Source organism: Arvicanthis niloticus, chromosome 11 (genome assembly GCF_011762505.2).
Source record: "Arvicanthis niloticus isolate mArvNil1 chromosome 11, mArvNil1.pat.X, whole genome shotgun sequence".
NCBI classification, from domain to species: domain Eukaryota; kingdom Metazoa; phylum Chordata; class Mammalia; order Rodentia; family Muridae; genus Arvicanthis; species Arvicanthis niloticus.
In genome coordinates this window covers 78,823,271-78,841,699 of record NC_047668.1, presented here as the reverse complement: position 1 = coordinate 78,841,699, position 18,429 = coordinate 78,823,271, and the positions used below count along the sequence as shown (strand labels likewise).

The 18,429-nt window shown below is 44.8% G+C and overlaps 1 protein-coding gene across 1 annotated transcript; it reads left to right on the top strand.

The window, feature by feature from the left end:
• The first annotated feature begins 740 nt into the window (after nucleotides 1-740).
• On the top strand, nucleotides 741-15,513 carry Epcam (epithelial cell adhesion molecule). Its single transcript, XM_034514134.2, has 9 exons — nucleotides 741-921; nucleotides 3,998-4,105; nucleotides 4,339-4,579; nucleotides 5,642-5,707; nucleotides 6,254-6,317; nucleotides 7,630-7,731; nucleotides 10,123-10,326; nucleotides 14,058-14,102; nucleotides 15,053-15,513. The coding sequence occupies exons 1-9, from the start codon at nucleotides 846-848 to the stop codon at nucleotides 15,092-15,094; spliced, it is 948 nt and encodes a 315-aa protein (XP_034370025.1). The 5' UTR covers nucleotides 741-845; the 3' UTR covers nucleotides 15,095-15,513.
• The last annotated feature ends 2,916 nt before the right edge of the window (nucleotides 15,514-18,429 follow it).

Sequence of the window (18,429 nt, the reverse complement as noted above, 5' to 3'; positions counted from 1 at the left end):
TTTTTTTTTTTTTTTTTTTTTTTTTTTTAAAAAACGTACTATCCGGGCTGAAGACGGCTCAGCGGTTAAGAGTACTTGGTACTAGTGTTTTCTCAATCTGTGTCAATCGCCTATGCACATCGGAAAACAGGAGTGTTTACATTACGATTCATAACAGCAAATTACAGTTATGAAGTAGCAATGAAAAGTAATTGTATAGTGTGTGTGTGGAGGTCACCACAACCACAGCGTAAGGAAGGTTGAGAATCACTGCTCTAGAAGATGACAGGGGTTCATTCCCAGCACTCGTAAGGTAGCTCTTGCCCAGGGGACCCAAAGCAGTCTTCTGACTAATGCGGGGACCAGGCATGCAGGCGGTGCACACGCACGCAGGCAAAATGTAGATAATAATTTTAAAAGTTTGAAAAGGTATTGGAAAGTAAACTGCCAGTCGCAGCGCAAAGACAAGTACTCTCTATTGTCTTTCCTCCCGGAAGTTCTCGGTTTGACTTCGTATCCCTTTCGGCTATCACGTCTAGTCCCGTCCTGGTGTCCGTGGCACCCGGTCCTTCCGGGAGACTGTAGTCCCCGCCTCAAGTCCCAGGCAGCCCGCACCTGGAGAGGGGGCGGGGCGGGCGGGCGCGTGGGGCAGGTGACTCACCGCGGGGAGGGGGGCAGGAGGGCGGGCGAGCGGCGGTGAGGGCGGGGAGGGCCGAGGGGCGTGGCCGCCGGGGCCGCAGGTCCGCAGGTCGGCTCCCGCCTCGCCGCGCGCAGAGCGCTCAGTCCGTCGGCCGCCGCACAGCGCGTCTGTTCCGGGAGCCGTCCCGCGCCGCACCCCCGCGAGTCCTCGCCGCTCCGCGCGCAGCATGGCGCCCCCCCAGGCCCTCGCGTTCGGGCTCCTGCTTGCGGTGGTCACGTTGACGCTGGCCGCGGCTCAGAAAGGTGAGGCGTGGAGCTGGGGCGGAGGTGTGGGGTCGTGTCGGGCCAGTGATGGGGCGCGGACCGCAGGGCTGCGCTCTCTGGCCCCGAGACCCGACGGTGCGGGCCGGACGCACGCCCGGACGAGGCGGCGGTGTGCTGTGACAGGCGGGGTCGTGGGGCTAGGGTGCGTGAGCAGCCACCGCCCGGGGTCTGGCGGCTCCAGCTTGGTTCCAAGTCCCAAAGCGCGGGCCTCCGTCGCTGCGACCTGCCCGTCAGTCTCCCCCCTCCCTCCGTACCTGCCCTGGTCCCCGGATGTGGGCCCCGGGAGGGGACAGGTAGCTCCCCGAGGCCGCTATGCACCTGCGCGTCGGAGGCGGGCCTTCTGGGACTAACCGGTCGGAGGTGTGTTTTCCCTTTTCTAAGAATCTGACTAATGCAGTGTTTATTGTAGGGAGGACAGATACAAAGATAAACTGTAAGGACCTTTCTAAAAATCGCATAATCATTCCACTCTTAAGAATAACCTGATTAAAAATTGTGCATATTTGTGTTTCGGAATACAAGTATATTTATATAGCTAGCTTTCCAACATTTCATGAAGGAACTTTTCTACTTCCTTTAATCATGTATCTTTAAAACTGTGTTTGCATGGAGTCGGACTACTTGTGGAAGTCAGTTCTGGGGATCGAACTCACGGGCCTTTATCCCTACAGCCACTTTCTCGTCTCCACCGAGTTCGATCCTAGTCGTTCTTATTGTCGAGTTCGCTCCGACTTTTGGTTTCCTTCCAAGATGGTGTCTGAAAGTGGAGAATTGAACAAAACAGTCTGGAGAGAATTTCTTTTCCTTTTGTTTCTTTCTCAGTTTTTAAGCTAAATATAATTTAGTTTTGTTTTCTGGGAAGGATTTCATTCTCTACTAGGAGACATGGCCCATATTAATTAATTACACTTTAATACAGTTTAATCAAGTTATAGTTTTCTGATATCTTGGTCTAATTTGTAAATCGAGGGCTGGGATATAGAGGGCTTGCTTCCCTAGCACCCCATTAACAAGGTACCTGTGACTCCAAACCTTGGGAAGTGGAACCCGTAGGGTTGGCAATTCAAGGTCATCTTGCATTGGTGTAGCCATGGAGGGCAGCCTGGGCTAAAGGAACCCTGTTTAATGAAGAAAAGCTTGGATACCTACTGGGCCCCACATAGGAAGACTGGGTAAGGAAGGAGACAGGGGAGGACCCACAGATTGCAGAATTGGAGTTGTTGACTTTTGGGGGAAAAGATAGAATACTTGTAGACAAGTGTGTAATTGTAGGTAAAGAGGAAACACTGGAAAGAAGGGAGCAGCCAGGTGTAGGAGCACTCCGGCTCAGGCAGGAGGGCTGTTATGAGCATGGGCTGTAAAATCCAGAAACATCCAGAAAGGGAAGGAAGGACACAGAGAGGGAGGGACGCAGAGAAGAAGGAAAGGGAAAAGGTTTTTTTGTTTTGTTTTGTTTTGTTTTTTGAATGACAGGGCCATTACTGTCTCAGTGGGTAAAATTACTCCTAAGTTTAACTCCCAAAGCCCACTGGCAGAAGGGGAGAATGACTCCTCTGACATTTAAAAAATGTTAACTTTAAGAAGGAAAGCCTAGTAGTGCAGCCACAAGGCTTGATAAGATCTTTAGAGGGCTGGTTTTAAAACTTTCTGGCTGGGCTGGTGGTGCAAGCCTCCTAGCACTCTGTCTGAAGATCTGGCAGGTAGATCTCTAGTTGAAGAAGGCCTGGTCTACATAGAGCCAGGTCAGCTGGGGCTACATAGTTACGTATGTAGCTGTGTGTCTGTGATTCCAGTCCTTAGAATTGTGAGCTGGAGGCTAACCTGGATTACATAGCAAGACCCTGCTTCAGAAAGTAATTAAAGATTAAAACCAAAGCCAGCAACAACAAAATTGTCCATGGGTAGTAATCCACACCCCTGAGCCTGGCACCCAGGAGAACAAGGGCAAAGAATCTCTAGTTTGGGGCTAGAGAAATGAGTGGCTCAGTGGCTGAAGGTTCTTGTGAATCACTAGGCTTAGTGACCAGAGTTTGATTACAAGGACCAAGGTAATTCGACAAGAGAAGCTGTACAAGTTAGTTTACCCTCTGACCTCTGTACTTATACCTCAGAGTTCCCTGCTCCAGTTAGTGAATAAATGTAATACATTTAAAAAGAAAGAGCCTGCTGACAAGGAAGAGATGCCAAGGGCGTGCTAACCTCTCCTGAGTACAGCCCAAGGTTCTGTCCTTGGCACTGCTGAGAAACCCCGAGTCTTCTTCCCTTGGCACTCCCACCCTGCAGAGTTCTTAGCCACATTTCCTTAACAATTTTTGATTCACTCTGCTTAGAACAAAGTTCTCCCCTGAAAAATTAACAACTTACAGGAAAGTGGAAGTGGAAAATCGCAAAGATTAGACTGTATGATGCCACAAAATGGCCAGTGTGAGACGACTCACACTTAAATAAAAATATTCAGGGTTACATTTTTTGGTCTTACTTTTTAAATTATTTATTTTGATTATTTAAGAGACATGGTTTTGGCTGTCCTGGAACTTACTGTGTAGGCCAGGCTGTCTCTGAACTCACAGAGATCCACCAGCTTCTGCTTCTAGTGTGTACTGTTATACCCCAGTATATTTATTTTTTGAGAGATGTCATTTGTATGGCAAGGCACATGGGTGGAGAATAACTTTTTTTTTTTTCCCAAGATGGGGGAACTCTATGCTCTGGCCTCCCAAGTGCTAGGGCTAAAGGCACGAGCCAGCATGTCTGGCCCAGGACCACTTCTCTTTTTTTTTTTTTTTTAAATTATTTTTTTATTGTATATGGTACACTGACACTCTTCAGAGACACCAGAAGAGGGCATCAGATCATTACTATGTGGTTGCTGGGAACTGAACTCAGGACCTCTGGAAGAGCAGTCAGTGCTCTTAACCACTGAGCCATCTCTCCAGCCCCCAGGACCACTTCTCAAAGGCACAATTGACAGAATGAGTTGAAAGTTGGAGCTACATTTTAAACTAATTTTTTTTTTTTTTTTTTTTTTTTTTTTTTTTTTTTTACAATTTTCTAGACTGTGTGTGTGACAACTACAAGCTGGCGACAAGTTGCTCTCAGAATGAAAATGGTGAATGCCAGTGTACTTCTTATGGTACACAAAATACTGTCATCTGCTCCAAACGTGAGTAAAGATTCTTATTGCCTGGAAGTTTAATCTTGATAATACTTTTCAAATTGAGACTCCTGGAGTTGAGTTTTGTTGGCTCTAATCTGTGTTATTTTGTAGAAATTACCTTCAAGTAACTAAATATGGGGAAATGGAATGGCTTGGGATGAGAGCAGATTAAAAGTTCTGCCCTAGGCACGTGAAGCTGTGGTTATTTTCATTTGGCTTTTCCGTCGTCGTCTTTGTAGTGGCATCCAAATGTTTGGTGATGAAGGCGGAGATGACTCACAGCAAGTCTGGGAGGAGGATGAAGCCGGAAGGGGCCATCCAGAACAACGACGGTCTGTATGATCCCGAGTGTGACGAGCAAGGGCTCTTCAAAGCCAAGCAGTGCAATGGCACCGCCACATGCTGGTGTGTGAACACTGCTGGAGTCCGCAGAACGGACAAGGACACCGAGATAACGTGCTCTGAGAGAGTGAGGACCTAGTGAGTGAACCTTCTCTCTCGTGTGTGTTTAAGTTTAGCTTGGAATACCAAATAAGATTTTGTGCTTCGGAATTCAAAAACCAGGAAGAACTGGGCGTGGGAGTTCAAGGCCAGCCTTGTCTACACAGTGAGTTTGAGACCAGCCTGGGCTACTTGAGATCCTCTTTGGAGTGACAAGTGTCTATCCTGCCTCTCTGCCTCATAAAACACCTTTATTTGAGTTGGGCTTTATTGGCCTTAACCCAGTTACATTTGTTTTCTTGGCTCTAATCCAACTGTGTTGTTTTGTGGAAATTATCTGGCTCCTGAAGCTTTTTCTCTTCGGCAAGTGATTAAGTGTGGGAAATGGAAGGAGGCCTGGAATGATCTTTGGCCTGGGGTTGTGATGTTTCCAGAGCTGGCTTATGAATTTCCTGTATAGATAGGCTGGGTCTTAGGATTTACGGAAACGGTAGTGGTTGTGACATCGCTCCCTTTATTTCACTGAAGTTGGATTAATGTGAAGTGAGTATGAATGACTTAGACTGTATGTACTCATTTATTGGGTTCTAAAGCTGAGCTGTTTGTGCTGGAGACAAGTGGTGGAGAAGCTGGGCCTCTACACAGAGGGTGGAGAGGTTGATAAAAAGACACAAGGCCTGTCAAGCAGAAGCTACTGTCGGAAGGGAAGAACCTGGGAAGGAGTGGGCCAAGGCTTGGAATTGCTGGCTCTGACTTTTGGTCAATTGTTGCTCTCTGTGCTCTACCCCCCCCCCCCCCATTTCTTTCTGACATGGTTTTGTGCTAGAATCCTGGCTTGCCTTCTCCTGCCTCTGCCTCTGTAGTGTGTGTTTGCAATGCTACGCCCCCTGGAACAGCACAGCCAGCCTGGCCTTGACTCCAGTCGGCCTCATGTGCTGTAACTGTAGCAGCAGTCAGTGTCAGAGAAGGCTTTCCCTTCTGGGTGTGCTCTCGGCAGGATATGTGAGGTGTGTTTACCACACTTACAGGTTCTGTGAGCTCTAATCCCTCCTGGAAAACAGCATAAAAGAGTTATACAGTTGACACCATCTTGTCTTACAGTTGGATCATCATTGAACTAAAACATAAAGAAAGACAAAACCCTTATGACCTTCAGAGTTTGCAGACGTAAGTGTGATTACACATACACTCTGTATTTATGCACTGGGTGTGACAGGAAAACTACACAAGTGATCATGTGCCTTTCCCTCAGATCACATCATGATGGGCTTTGTCTGCCAGGTTTCTCTATTGTGAAGTTACCATTTTCCCTTTTGGAATTTCTGAATAGTCCATTGACAGATACATGGGTACTGTGTAAGTGTTCTACTTCTAGTCAGACTGACACAACAGCTCTAGGATCAATGGCTGATGCTGGCTTGAACCACTTACTATGATTTTAAATTACATTAATTAAATTATATACATATATATGTATTATAACTAAAATTATACAGTCTAGCCACCATTGTACACTTAATTCCCAAGTCAGCTAGGGCTAGCTACATAGTGAGCCCCTTTCTTTTAAAAAATAAAATTAAATATATATATATATATATATATATATATAATTATAACAACTAAGTCCTTGAGCTATCTGCTTGAAAGAGATTCTATGAGATTCTATTCTATTATGGTACAATTCAAAAAACAAAACTTGTAAATTATTTGCAGTGCACTTCAGGACACGTTTACATCTCGATATAAACTGAATCAGAAATTTATCAAAAACATTATGGTAAGTTTTTTTGTTTGTTTGTTTGGCTTTTTGTAAGTGAGCTAGTTTTAGTAGCAAGTTGGTAGGGGAGATTGGTTTAAGTATAAATGGCAGCCACTGTTGCTCTCTCCCAGTCCCAGACAGGGTTTCTCTGTGTAGCCCTGGCTGTCCTTGAACTCACTCTGTAGACCAGGCTAGCCTAGAATTCAGAGATCAGCTTGCCTCTGTCTCTCAAGTGCTGGGCTTAAAGGCATGCTCCATTACTGCCCAGGTGGACAGCCAGTGATTTTTAATGGTAGCTAAATGAATTTTCATAACAGTTTAAATCCTGGGCACTTAATATGGAATCCAAGTAGTTTTCCTTCCATTAACTTTACAGGTTCCAGTGTGCCCTTGAGGACATGTAAAGGACATGTATCTCTTACTGTGCTGAAGCTGCTGCTTTTACCTTGCAGGCTCTCTGTTACTGCCTTCAGCACGTCTGCCACAGGCTATCTTTACCTAGCGTTTTGGTTTCCTTTCCTGCTGCTGTGATAAGGTGCCCTGAAGAAAGCAAGTTAGGGGAGAGAGGGTTTATTGATTGTATTTTTAAGGTTATATTACTTGTATGAGTGTTTTGTCTGCATGTGTATATGTATACCATGTTTTTGCTTGGTGCTCCAGGAGTTCAGAGAAGGGCATTGGATGGACTTGCTAGTGTTACAGATGGTTAACAGCTAGGAATTGAACCCCTGTCCTCAAGAGCAGCATGTGCTATAAACTCCGGAGCTGTGTCTTCAGCCCCCACGGTGTTTACAGATTTACAGTTTTAGCTTACAGTTCCAGATTAGAGCCTCATTGTGGGGAAGTCACTGCAGCAGGAACTTACTGCCTGGTGGCCAGAAAGCGGCTAGCAACAGCCACGGTCAAGAGCAGAGGATGGATGTATGCATGCCTTGTCCAGCTTTCTGTCTTTCCTTTTAGTCCAGGCCCCAGCCTAGGAAGTCATGTAGACCATAATCCTTGTGGGTCTTCCCACCTCAATTAACATAATAGAGTTCATCCTTACAGACTTGTCTGTAGGTCAACCCAGTATAGACAGCCCTCATTGAGACTCAAATGATTTTATCATACCTAGTTAGCCCTTTTCTTAACTCTTTAAAATAAACGGTTTGCATTGGCTATTTTATTCTTAAAGTCCTCTCAAAGATTTTTCAATTCCTAGTGATAAATTATTCATTAATGTGGATGGATGTAGACGACAGAAAATAAGATTCTATATATTCTGACTGTTGAACAAACTTTTCATATATTTTAATTATATTAATTTGTATTTTCACTTTTTTCCCCCCAGTATGAGAATAACGTTATCACTATTGATTTGATGCAAAACTCTTCTCAGAAAGCGCGAGACGATGTGGACATAGCTGATGTGGCCTACTATTTTGAAAAAGATGTAAGTATGAACTGTGGAATTTTTAAAGCTTATTTTTTTATTATTATTATTATTTTTTGAGACAGGATCTCAATACACACATCCCTGGCTGTCCCTGCAGCACACAGATAGATCTTCCTGTCTCTGCCTCCTGAGTGCCGGGTCAAAGATACGCGCAACCATGCCAAGGGTTTGTTCCTTTTTGAGGCAGGTTTTTATAGCTGGCCTTGGACTCCTGCTCCTCCTGCCTCCATCCTTCCAAGTGTTAGGCCTTATTTATAAAGAGAGAGTAGTAGTTTGGGAAAGGAGATGCTATGAAATTACCCTTCTAAAGATGAGCTTTACAAGGAGAGAGGGCCTTGCAGTCATAGGGGCTGTGGTTGGGCCATGGGTAGGAGGGCTTTATGAGGGAAGGTGCATCATTCCAGAAGCCATGGGGGTTGAGGGGAGAACATTATATATACACTTTGGTGTAAAGTGGGGCAGGTTTAGCAGAGTGGAGAGCATGTCCTGTTCTTTCAGAGGACCTGTGTGTGGTTCCCAGCAAGCACACCAGGCAGCTGTCAACTGAGATTAAGAATAATAGATGGGCCGGGCGGTGGTGGCGCACACCTTTAATCCCAGCACTTGGGAGGCAGAGGCAGGTGGATTTCTGAGTTCGAGGCCAGCCTGGTCTACAGAGTGAGTTCCAGGACAGCCAGGGCTACACAGAGAAACCCTGTCTCAAAAAAAAAAAAAAAAAAAAGAATAATAGATGGGTGGTGGATGGCATTGCCATATGGAAAATGGAGCCTGGTAGATATGAGTTTGAGGCTGTCCTGGTCGACAGAGTGAGTTCGAGGCCAGCCAGGGCTGCACAGAGAAACCCTGTCTCGAAACACAAAAACCAAACAACACTTAAAGATAATAAAAATGGATCTAAAGCAAAGAAAAATGTAAAATGAAAGAATAGAGATATTTTCCATGGCAGGGGACAGGGAGCAGGCTGGTGAGAGAGCCAGAGGAGCCCTTTCGTAGCTTTCTCAGGCTGGGAGCCTGGCCATAGTGAAGCATGTTTGGGAGGGTGTTCAGGTGTCAGCATTTGTTTGTTAGGAGCAGAGAGATGAGGAAGCACAAATCTTGTAAGCAGGCAATACAGAAACCATAGCTGCTGGGAAATGCATGGCCTGCTATCTTAGGAGAAGGAGGGACAGGTAGGGGTCTGTGATGTAATAGTCTCAAGTGCTAGACTACAAGTGTGTGTCACTATGACTAGCTTATACCATACTGAGGACTGGACCCTGACCCCTGGCTATGCTAGGTAAGCATTCTGCCAGCCTAGGCCCTCTGACGCCCGTTTTAATCTTTGCTGTGTTAGGAATTGAGCCTAGTATGTATTCCAGTATGCTGGGATGCTGGGAACAGTCTGCTACTAAGCTGTGTACACCTAGCTTTCTCGTGTGTGTGTGTGTGTGTGTGTGTGTGTGTGTGTGCGTGTGCGTGTGCGTGTGTGCGTGTGTGTGCGCGCTCCTGTGTATCTACATGCATGTTAGTGCAGGAGCCTTGAGACCAGAGGCTGAATGCATCCCGGGACCTGGATTACAGTTTATTGTGAGCTGCCTGATGTGGGTTCTGGGACCCAAACTCAAGTCCTCCTAATTGCTGAGAAGTCAAGTCAGTCTCTGTTTTGTCTTTCTTTTTCCCGTGACAGGGTTTCTCTGTGTAACCCTGGCTCTCCTGGAACTTGCTCTGTAGACCAGGCTGGCCTAAAATTTATAGAGATTCACCTGCTTCTCCCTCCCAAGTGCTGGGATTAAAGGGGTGCTCCACCACTGCCCAGTTTCCATTTTAAAAACATGTGAGCCCCAGAGGTGGTAGGATAAATACACTGTAATTCTGACACTCTGAAGGCTGAGGCAGGGGGACTGAGTTCAAAGACAACTTTGTATATGAGTATATTTTTTTTTTATTGTTTGTTCTTTATTATTCCTGCTTGTTTTGAGACAGTCTTTACATTAGTCCAGGTTGACCTAGAATTCATGGTAGAGGGTAGGCTTCAGTCTTCTCAGATGGTAGGGTTACAGATGGAAGATCCGCACCTGGCTGAACTTGTGTTTATTACAGTGAGGTATTTCTTCTGAGAGGTACTTCAGAGTATTTGGGCATGGGAGATGAAGGGTTAAAAGACAGAATGAGACTAAATTGGCTGAGTAGTTTGTTGTAGTCTGCAGGGTAGGTCCATGGACTTCATTCCTCCTTCTGTGGATGGCATTTTCCTGTAATAAATCATGCCTTGAGGTTTCCCTGGATCAGATTGTCATGGAAACTGAAGATTCTTGGCAGCTTTCTTCAGGCCTACAGTTGGTGTGTAGGTGCTGACTGGTGCCCGTGCTGACTGTCTGGAACAGTTTTTACTGTTCTTCTCCTTTGTAGGTGAAGGGGGAATCCTTGTTCCATTCTTCTAAGAACATGGACCTGAGAGTGAATGGAGAGCCACTTGATCTGGACCCCGGGCAGACTCTGATTTACTACGTTGATGAAAAGGCACCCGAGTTTTCCATGCAGGGCCTCACGGCTGGGATCATTGCCGTCATTGTGGTGGTGACATTAGCAGTCATCGCGGGGATTGTTGTCCTGGTGAGTACAGGATGAGTCAGTGCTCACTAAAACATGCATTCTTAGATTATCCTTAAAAACTACTCATGTTTGAGAACTTGAGAGAAGGACTATAGTGTATTTCTGGTTCCTCTTTACAAAGTTGTCACTTCCTAATGCTGGAGAACGTTGATCACTCGTGAGGAAACACCTCGGCTGCATACCACAGCCCAGCTCCCTGCAGGAATTCAGTGCTCCTGCCAGAGCACAGCAGACCTCCCAGACACAGAGAACTCCCAGACCGGTCACTGAGATGCACAGCACAACACTTACAGTTTGTTTGGTTTTGGTGGTGCTGTAAACTGAGCTCTGGCTCCAAAACAACACAGAGCTTAAGTTAGCAAGAAAACAGTGAAAAATATCCGTGTAGCAATGATTCTAAATCAATAACAAACTGTGCTGTGTACAATGGTACGTACTCCTAATCCCCGCACTTGGGAGGTAAAGGTAGAAGTCTGCTTTATCCTAGGACCTTAAGGGTGATATCAGGTAGTCTCACCAATATGTCAAAATTCAGAAATATATTCTAGCAGGGTACGATCTGTATTCCAAGCCCTTGAGAAGCTCAGCAGGAGGATCTAGACTTTAAAGCCAGGGCCAGGAGAGATGACTTAGGTGGTTAGGAGCACTTCTTGTTCTTGGAGAGGTCCTGGATTCAGCTCCCAGAACCCTCAGGGAGTTCACAACCATCTGTAGCTCAGTTCCAAGGGATCTAACTTCTGACCTTCATAGGTCCGAGGTACTAGGCACCAAGTACACATAAACATAAAATAAAATAAAATAAATAATAATAAAAATAAAAATAAAATAAAATAAATAGAAATCTTGGAGGGGGTAAAAATAAAACCGACTTTAAGGCCAGCTAGAGTTACACAGCAAGACCTTATCTCAGAAAGCCCAAATAAAGCTACATTTGAAGGTGTGTGGTGACTTGATTTTTAGTCCAGCATGGTTACCACACTTGGTTCCCATCCCATAAAAGCAAATATTGAGTTCCTGTTTTACACTGTCAGGGCTGTCATGTTATCCAGGTGCTTGGGGCAGGCACGTCAGGGCATGAGGACATAAGAGTTGGGCAGCTCACTTTTGTTGGTGCCCAAGAAGGTAATGTCGGAAGGAAGTTAGCATAAGGAATGCTGACATTCTGCAGTAAAGAAACCATGTGATGATGCAAGAGACTTAACATCTTTAAAGGGATATAGTAATACATAAGTCCAGCTTTGTTTTTTGGCACTAGGGTTAGATATTAGGGTTCTCCCATATGCTCGGCAAGTGCTTTACCACTGGGCTGTCCAAGCATCCTCAACTATCTTACTTTTCCATTGGTGTGACAAAACACTGTGACCTAGTCAGCTTATAGAAAGCAAGAGTTATTTGGGAGCGCTTGCCAGAGAGTCAGTGACCACCACTAGGAGGAAGATGGAGGAAGTGGGGGCAGGCGCCAGCCAGCGAGCTCTGGAGAATTTGTCAAGTCTACATCCCAACACTAGGCTTGCAGACACACATGGCTACATGTGGCCTTTTACAGAGACACAGGGTGGAATTTGGGTCCTTGTGTTTGTGTAAGAAGTACTTTCCTACTAAGCCATCTCTTCAACCTCGAGTGAGTGAGTGCCTGCGTGCGTGCATGCATGCTTGTGTGTCTTCCCCTGCCTGTGGAGTCTACCCAGGCTGGTGTTGGATTCCTGGGTTCAACTGATCATCTCACTCTGCAGGGACACTAGGCATGTGCCATTATACCCAACTAAAATTCAGTATTTTACCATTTGGTGCTGGGCTTAGTGCTCACACCTGCAGGCCTAACCCTCAGGAGGCTGAGCTCAGCAAGAAGACTGAGAATTTCAAGTTGCCTTAGGTTTCTACCAAGAGAAAAAAAAAATGTATTTTCATGGCAAATTTCATGTAAAGCAAAAAAAAAAAAAAAAAAAAAAAAAAAAAAAAAAAAAAAAAAAAAAATGTAAATAAGCTAGGGAAATATTTATGATGTGTAAAATAAAAATAGATGTTCTACATAACATATAATGAATTTTTACAAGTAGGTGAGGAACCTACAGAAAGAATGGCAGCAGCTGGCAGGTAGAGGCCTTGTGCTCAGGCCTGGTTGAGGGGACCCTAGCCAGCTGAGTGTGGTCAGTACCCAAGTGAGCATGGCAAGCTGGCGGGCTTCCCCCCCTCAGTTCCCTCTGTACAAACTGTTAGCTTATGTACCTGAAGCTAGCCCCAAGGCCTGTGCCCCTGTTTATGTACCTGAAGCTAGCCCCAAGGCCTATGCCCCTGTTTATGTACCTGAAGCTAGCCCCAAGGCCTATGCCCCTGTTCATCCACTTCTCCTGAGGCTGACTACCAAAGTCCAGTAATCAAAAAGTATTGAAGTCTAGCAATCAAAATCCCCCTTTGGCTCATTTAATTAACATGCCCAATTGAAATTAAACACCTCGTTGTAGCACAAGGTTTTCCCATTGCACCTCTATAAACCAGCATTTGTCTATGAGGCACTTCTGTCTCTTCTCTATCCAGAGGGCAGTCTCCTTGTCCCTGTGGGCCAAATACCCTCCTCTTCTTCCTTACCTGCTTTTTTCCTTATCCCTTGTTCCCTTCCCCTTCTCCCTCTTGCTCTGTCTGCTGTCTTTGCCTTTACCCTGCCCTCTGGCCGTCTGGACAAATACATCTCCTTTGTACTTGGTCTTGGGGGTTCTGAGCTGATTATTTTTCCCTACACTGGTGACAGTTAAATCCTGATCTCACAAGGTGGTGAGAACTAGTTCCTGAGACTTGATCTCCTGCCTCCACACACATGTAGGCATGAGCACACCACTCATACACACAAAATAGAAATATATGCAGCAAAGCTAGACACGATGGCATGTACCCAAGGTGGCTGAGGCAGGAGGATTGTGATATCAAGGCTCAAGGCTAGCCTAAGCTACATAGTAGAGTCCTACTTTTTTTTTTTTAAAGATTTATTTATTTTATGCATATGAGTACACTGTTGCTGTCTTCAGACACACCAGAAGAGGGCATTAGATCCCACTACAGATAGTTGTGAGCCACCATGTGATTGCTGGGAATTGAACCCGGCACCTCTGGAAGAGCAGTCAGTGTTCTTAACCACTGAGTCATCTCTCCAGCCATCTTAAAACAGCGACGACCCCTCCCCTCAATACAAGATGATTAGTAAGTAGGGATAGATGGTTTATAAAAGAGGGACTTTAGCTGGCAAACAAGCACACAGAACAGACAGAAATCTAATTGTCACATAGAAACCCAAGTAAGAGCTCAGGAAAGAAGCCTGACTGAGGGTGAACACTCAACTCCAGTGCTTAAGGAGGCAGAGGAGAGCTCGGGGTCAGCCTGGTCTCCTTAGAGAGTTCCAGGCTAGCTAGGGCTACGTATGCAATGAGAGCCAATCAACCAACCCAAAATCAAGAAGCACATTCAGGGTCATGTGTTGATGTTGTCTGTGAGGGTAACCTAGAGAACAGTCTAAGGATTCATTGTCTGTGGATGGGTGGTACGTGAATGTGTGATTGCGTTCAGTTAACGACTTTTTTGCTCCAGCAAGGTACCTCTGGTATTGATATAGCTGTTCAGAGAATTGGTACTGTGGGACCAGTTTTTAGACCCCCAAACTTGTACACACATGCTTAGGCAAAGCACATATGTTAATTTTGTCACTTTTGTTTGAGTAGTACCAGTAATGGTTTTTCTTCCAGGTTATATCTACAAGGAAGAAATCCGCCAAATATGAGAAGGCTGAGGTAAGTGGGTAAAGGGTGTGCCGAGTGTCTTATTCCAAGGAATCAGCATTCCTTTCACGACACTGGCGGAGCACAGTTACATAGAAGTCCTTCACACTGTAGACGCTACAGTCTTAGGGGCAGCCTTGAAATGAGCTCTTACCTAACTGAGTTCTGTGACAGGCCACTTTATGCTGCTTTTTTGTTCCTTGACAAGTGCAGAAGCCTCTGGCTTTAGCTCTTGGAGTCTTGTGGAGGCATATTCCAGTGAAGCTATGTTACAGAAACCCTGGATGACTGCTGACCTGATTTCCTGTGTCTCTACAAGTTTATAAGAATCATTTGAGTTGGGCATAGGATGCACTTCTAATCCCAGTACTAGGGAGGCAAAGGCCAGCCAGGGCTACACAGAGAAATGATAAACTCTGTTTTGAAAACCTTAAATATTATATATATTTATATATATATTATATATATATTATATATAAATATTATATAATATTATATATAATATAAAATATATATAAAATATATATATATATAATATATAAAATATATATTATATATATATATGAATATGAATATGATGGATAGATAGGTAGGTAGGTAGGTAGATAGATAGATAGATAGATAGATAGATAGGTAGGTAGGTAGAGCCAGCATCCTTTACATAACCCTGCCTGGAACTCACTCTGTAGACCACGCTGGCCTCAAACTTAGAGACCGCCTTCCCTCCCCCCCCTCCCCGCCCCCCAGCCTCTGCCTCCTGAGTACTGAGATTTCAGGTGTTAGCCACCACATCCAGCTGAAAAAGTAACTTTAAGACTCAAAACATTGGGTGGTAGTGGTGCTTGCCTCTAATCCCAGCCCTCAGGAGGCAGAGGCAGGGTATCCCTGAGTTCAAGGCCAGCTTGGTCTACTTGGTGAGTTCTAGAAGCCCTGTTTCCTTGCATGTTCCTCCTCTGTTGCAGATAAAGGAGATGGGTGAGATACACAGAGAGCTCAATGCCTAACCGTGCTGAGTGCTGAGCTGAGGAGGGAGCCACCTGACAGGAAGTGGCAGAAGAACTCGGATTACAAATGTATAAACCTGGGGAAGATGAAGACCTTTCAAGGGTCACAGCTTTGATAGTTATCACCACACATTTGGAATAGTGAAATGTGTACTTATAAATACAAGCATCTTGATGTTGGCATTACCAATCTTAAAATTAGATGGATGTCTTATATGTGCAGGTCTAGTGTGGAACTCAGAACTTAGCCTGCCAAGTAAAGATAGTTTATGCTTATTATTGAAGAGTGTGCGTCACAAACATTCCACAGTAGAATATGACTAGTCTCATTTTTTTGTGATTAAAGCTGCCCTTCTATGTACCTGAGTCTTGTACATAATAAACTTTTTTTTTAATGAAATAAAACATTTTTAAACTGAGTTTCTAAGTTTGTTTGAATCAAATGTCCTAGTATATGCATATATAAGATAACAGGTCTTTAAGTGCTCTGGCACTGCTTAGTAGTACAAACCTGTAATTCCTGAACTTGGGCTTGCAGGGTATCTGCTATGTATGTAATTAAGTACTGGCTGGCCTTGGCTATCCAACATCCTATCTGAAAGAAATAAGAAACAAACTTAAAAAACTTGGATAAGTCTTGTGCTGTGGGGGGTTGGGGTAACGTAGGGTGGTTGGGGAGGGGTGTTCAGTGGTAGTATGTGTTTAGCATGTGAGAGGCCCTGGGTTCAATTTGCACTACTAGGAAACACACTACACTCCTTGTATAAACTGGAGCTTTTCGTGAGTACTTAACACATACACGATGTGAAACAGCCCTTTATGTAGAACTTCACAGAGAACTTACTGTGAATATGCACACACAGAAAGTGGACAGGGCAGCAGCATCATGGCGGCTGGACTTTTGACCCTTCCCTCTGTAAGTTGCTTTCCTCAGGTAGTTTTGTTGTAGCAATGGGGAAAGTGAGTAACACTTTTGTGTTTTTAAATTCAGGAGAACTCCCAGGAGGATGTGAAAACTATGAAGTACAGACAGAGCTACGGAACACTGTTCCTATGGAACATAGCTGTGTGATAGATACAGCTGCGGAGTTAAATGATAACAGCCTTTACGGGAGAAAGCATTCACAGGGAGCATCTTAGGGTTTCCATTGCTGTGAAGAGACACCATGACCAAGGCAACTCTTTCGAAAGACAACATTTATTATCACATTTATTATTCAGAGGTTCAGTCCATTATCATCAAGGAGGGAGCATGGCAGCCATATTTAAACCACGAGTACTTTCTTCAGACTTGGTCTTTGATCCTAGTATTTGGGAAACAGGCAGGTAGATCTAAGGGAGTTTGAGGCCAGCCTCATCTACTTATGACACAATGAGTTCCACACCAGGCAGAGAGCTACTCTTTCCCATAGATCCTTTCTCAAAAAAAAAAAGGGGGGGGGCATTCTATAGAATTGCAGAAGCAGGTGTGTTGGTGGTCCTTGTAGAAGCTGGAGCCTGTGAGAAGCCACCCATTCTGCAGCAGCTGGATGGTGCAGTAGCCTCAAGCATCTATCAGAGCTAGAGAACAACTTGCTCTTGCTGGGCCTCTCTACCGCCCTCTGCTGATACCACTTCATATCTACATGCACTAACATGGCAAATTTGGAATTGGTACATTTAACACATCGAGTTCTACTCTGAAGCTACCCCTGCTAAGGTGTGTGCCTATGCATGGCCAATACATTCTCTCCAAAGCCTGTCATGGTGATATTGCTCCCCCTGAGTGGAGCTGGAGAGATGGTTCAGTGGTTAAGAGCACTGGTTGCTCGTCCAGAGGTCCTGAGTTCAATTCCCAGTATCCACATGGTGGTTCACAACTATCTGTAATGGGATCTGATGCCCTTTTCTGGTGTGTCTGAAGACAGCAATAGTGTACTGATATACATAAATAAATAAATCTTTAAAAAAAAAGAAAAGGTCTCTGTGAAGTTACAGCCCCTTTGATACTTGTTGTGAACTTCAGGGCTACCTAGTGAGACTCACCTCAGACAGTAAAACCTAGCAAAACAAAATCAAATATGTATTGCTTGCTTCACCAAGCATCAAGCCCCAAATAGTCCATGACTTACATTATTTTCAGTCACTAGATCCATTCTTTATCAGGAACACATGTTCCTTTAATCTGTCTTCACTGGTCACTTTGCAACCAATGTATATTCTCTCCCCCAAATTCCACATTGGCACCAAACTCATTTTCTTAAACTTTATCATACCGTCTTTTGGGGTGCTTTGTATTGAAACCAGAGTTTCATGAATGTTAGGTGAAGAGTCTACCACTGGCCTGTATCCCTTCTCCTTGTCAGTGGCTTTTTTTTGTTTTTTTTGTTTTTTCGAGACAGGGTTTCTCTGTGTAGTCCTGGCTGTCCTGGAACTCACTCTGTAGACCAGGCTGACCTCGAACTCAGAAATCCACCTGCCTCTGCCTCCCAAGTGCTGGGATTAAAGGTGTGCGCCACCACCACCCGGCAGTTATTTTTTATTATGTGTTTTAGAGACAGGGTCTGACTATGTATCCCTAGCTGGCCTAAAACTCATTCTGTGGGCCAAGTCACTCTGTGGACTCAGAGGTCTGCCTGCCTCTGCCTCCTGAGTGCTGGTCACTTATTTTAGAAATTTATATCCTTGGCCCTTTTCCTTCTATTTTTGAGACAGAATCTTACTAAGTTGCACAGGCAAATTACAGTCCTCTAGCCTCAGCTTTCAGGTGTTCGCCACCAGACCTGATTTACCTATGCTATCCCATGCTGTGTACTTGACCTAGCTCAATGTCTAGTCTGGATCTCTTCTTATTAGTTTGCATTGAGATAGGGACAGAATGTCTGCAAGCAGGAAATGGTTGTATATAACTAAAGTGACTGCCACAGACAACTTTCTACTCATAATCCTACCTGCATGTTAAGTGACATGCCCCCAAGTGTACCAGGACAGCTGAAGACAGCCTTGGCTGGGCCAGAAAGACCTGTGTAAAAAGAGGTGGTGTTCAATTCATCTGTCTTTGCTTCCAGAGCAATAAGGCTGTGGGCCACTTGCTATTTGTAGGTTTTACTTTTTTTTTTTTTTTTGAGACAGGAGCTCATGTACAGCCCAGACTTTCCTCAAACTAACACGCCTGCCTCAGTCTCTGCAGGGGGCTGCATGCTCAGCTTTTCCTTATCCTGTATCTATAAGCTCCCAGCTGATTGAGAATCTGGTTTGAGAGTTTTTTCCTGCATTATTCTTGGGTTTCTGTTTTGTTTGTTTTGAGATAGGGTCTCTTGTTGCCCAAGCTGGGCACAGGTTTGATGTGTGGCTAA

Bases quoted from the DNA above. Each gene is read 5' to 3' on its own strand.
- Epcam (XM_034514134.2), top strand. From the start codon at position 846: ATGGCGCCCCCCCAGGCCCTCGCGTTCGGGCTCCTGCTTGCGGTGGTC. The intron at 922-3,997 runs GTGAGGCGTGGA...ACAATTTTCTAG, and splicing joins GCTGGCCGCGGCTCAGAAAG to ACTGTGTGTGTGACAACTAC. The intron at 5,708-6,253 runs GTAAGTGTGATT...AATTATTTGCAG, and splicing joins GACCTTCAGAGTTTGCAGAC to TGCACTTCAGGACACGTTTA.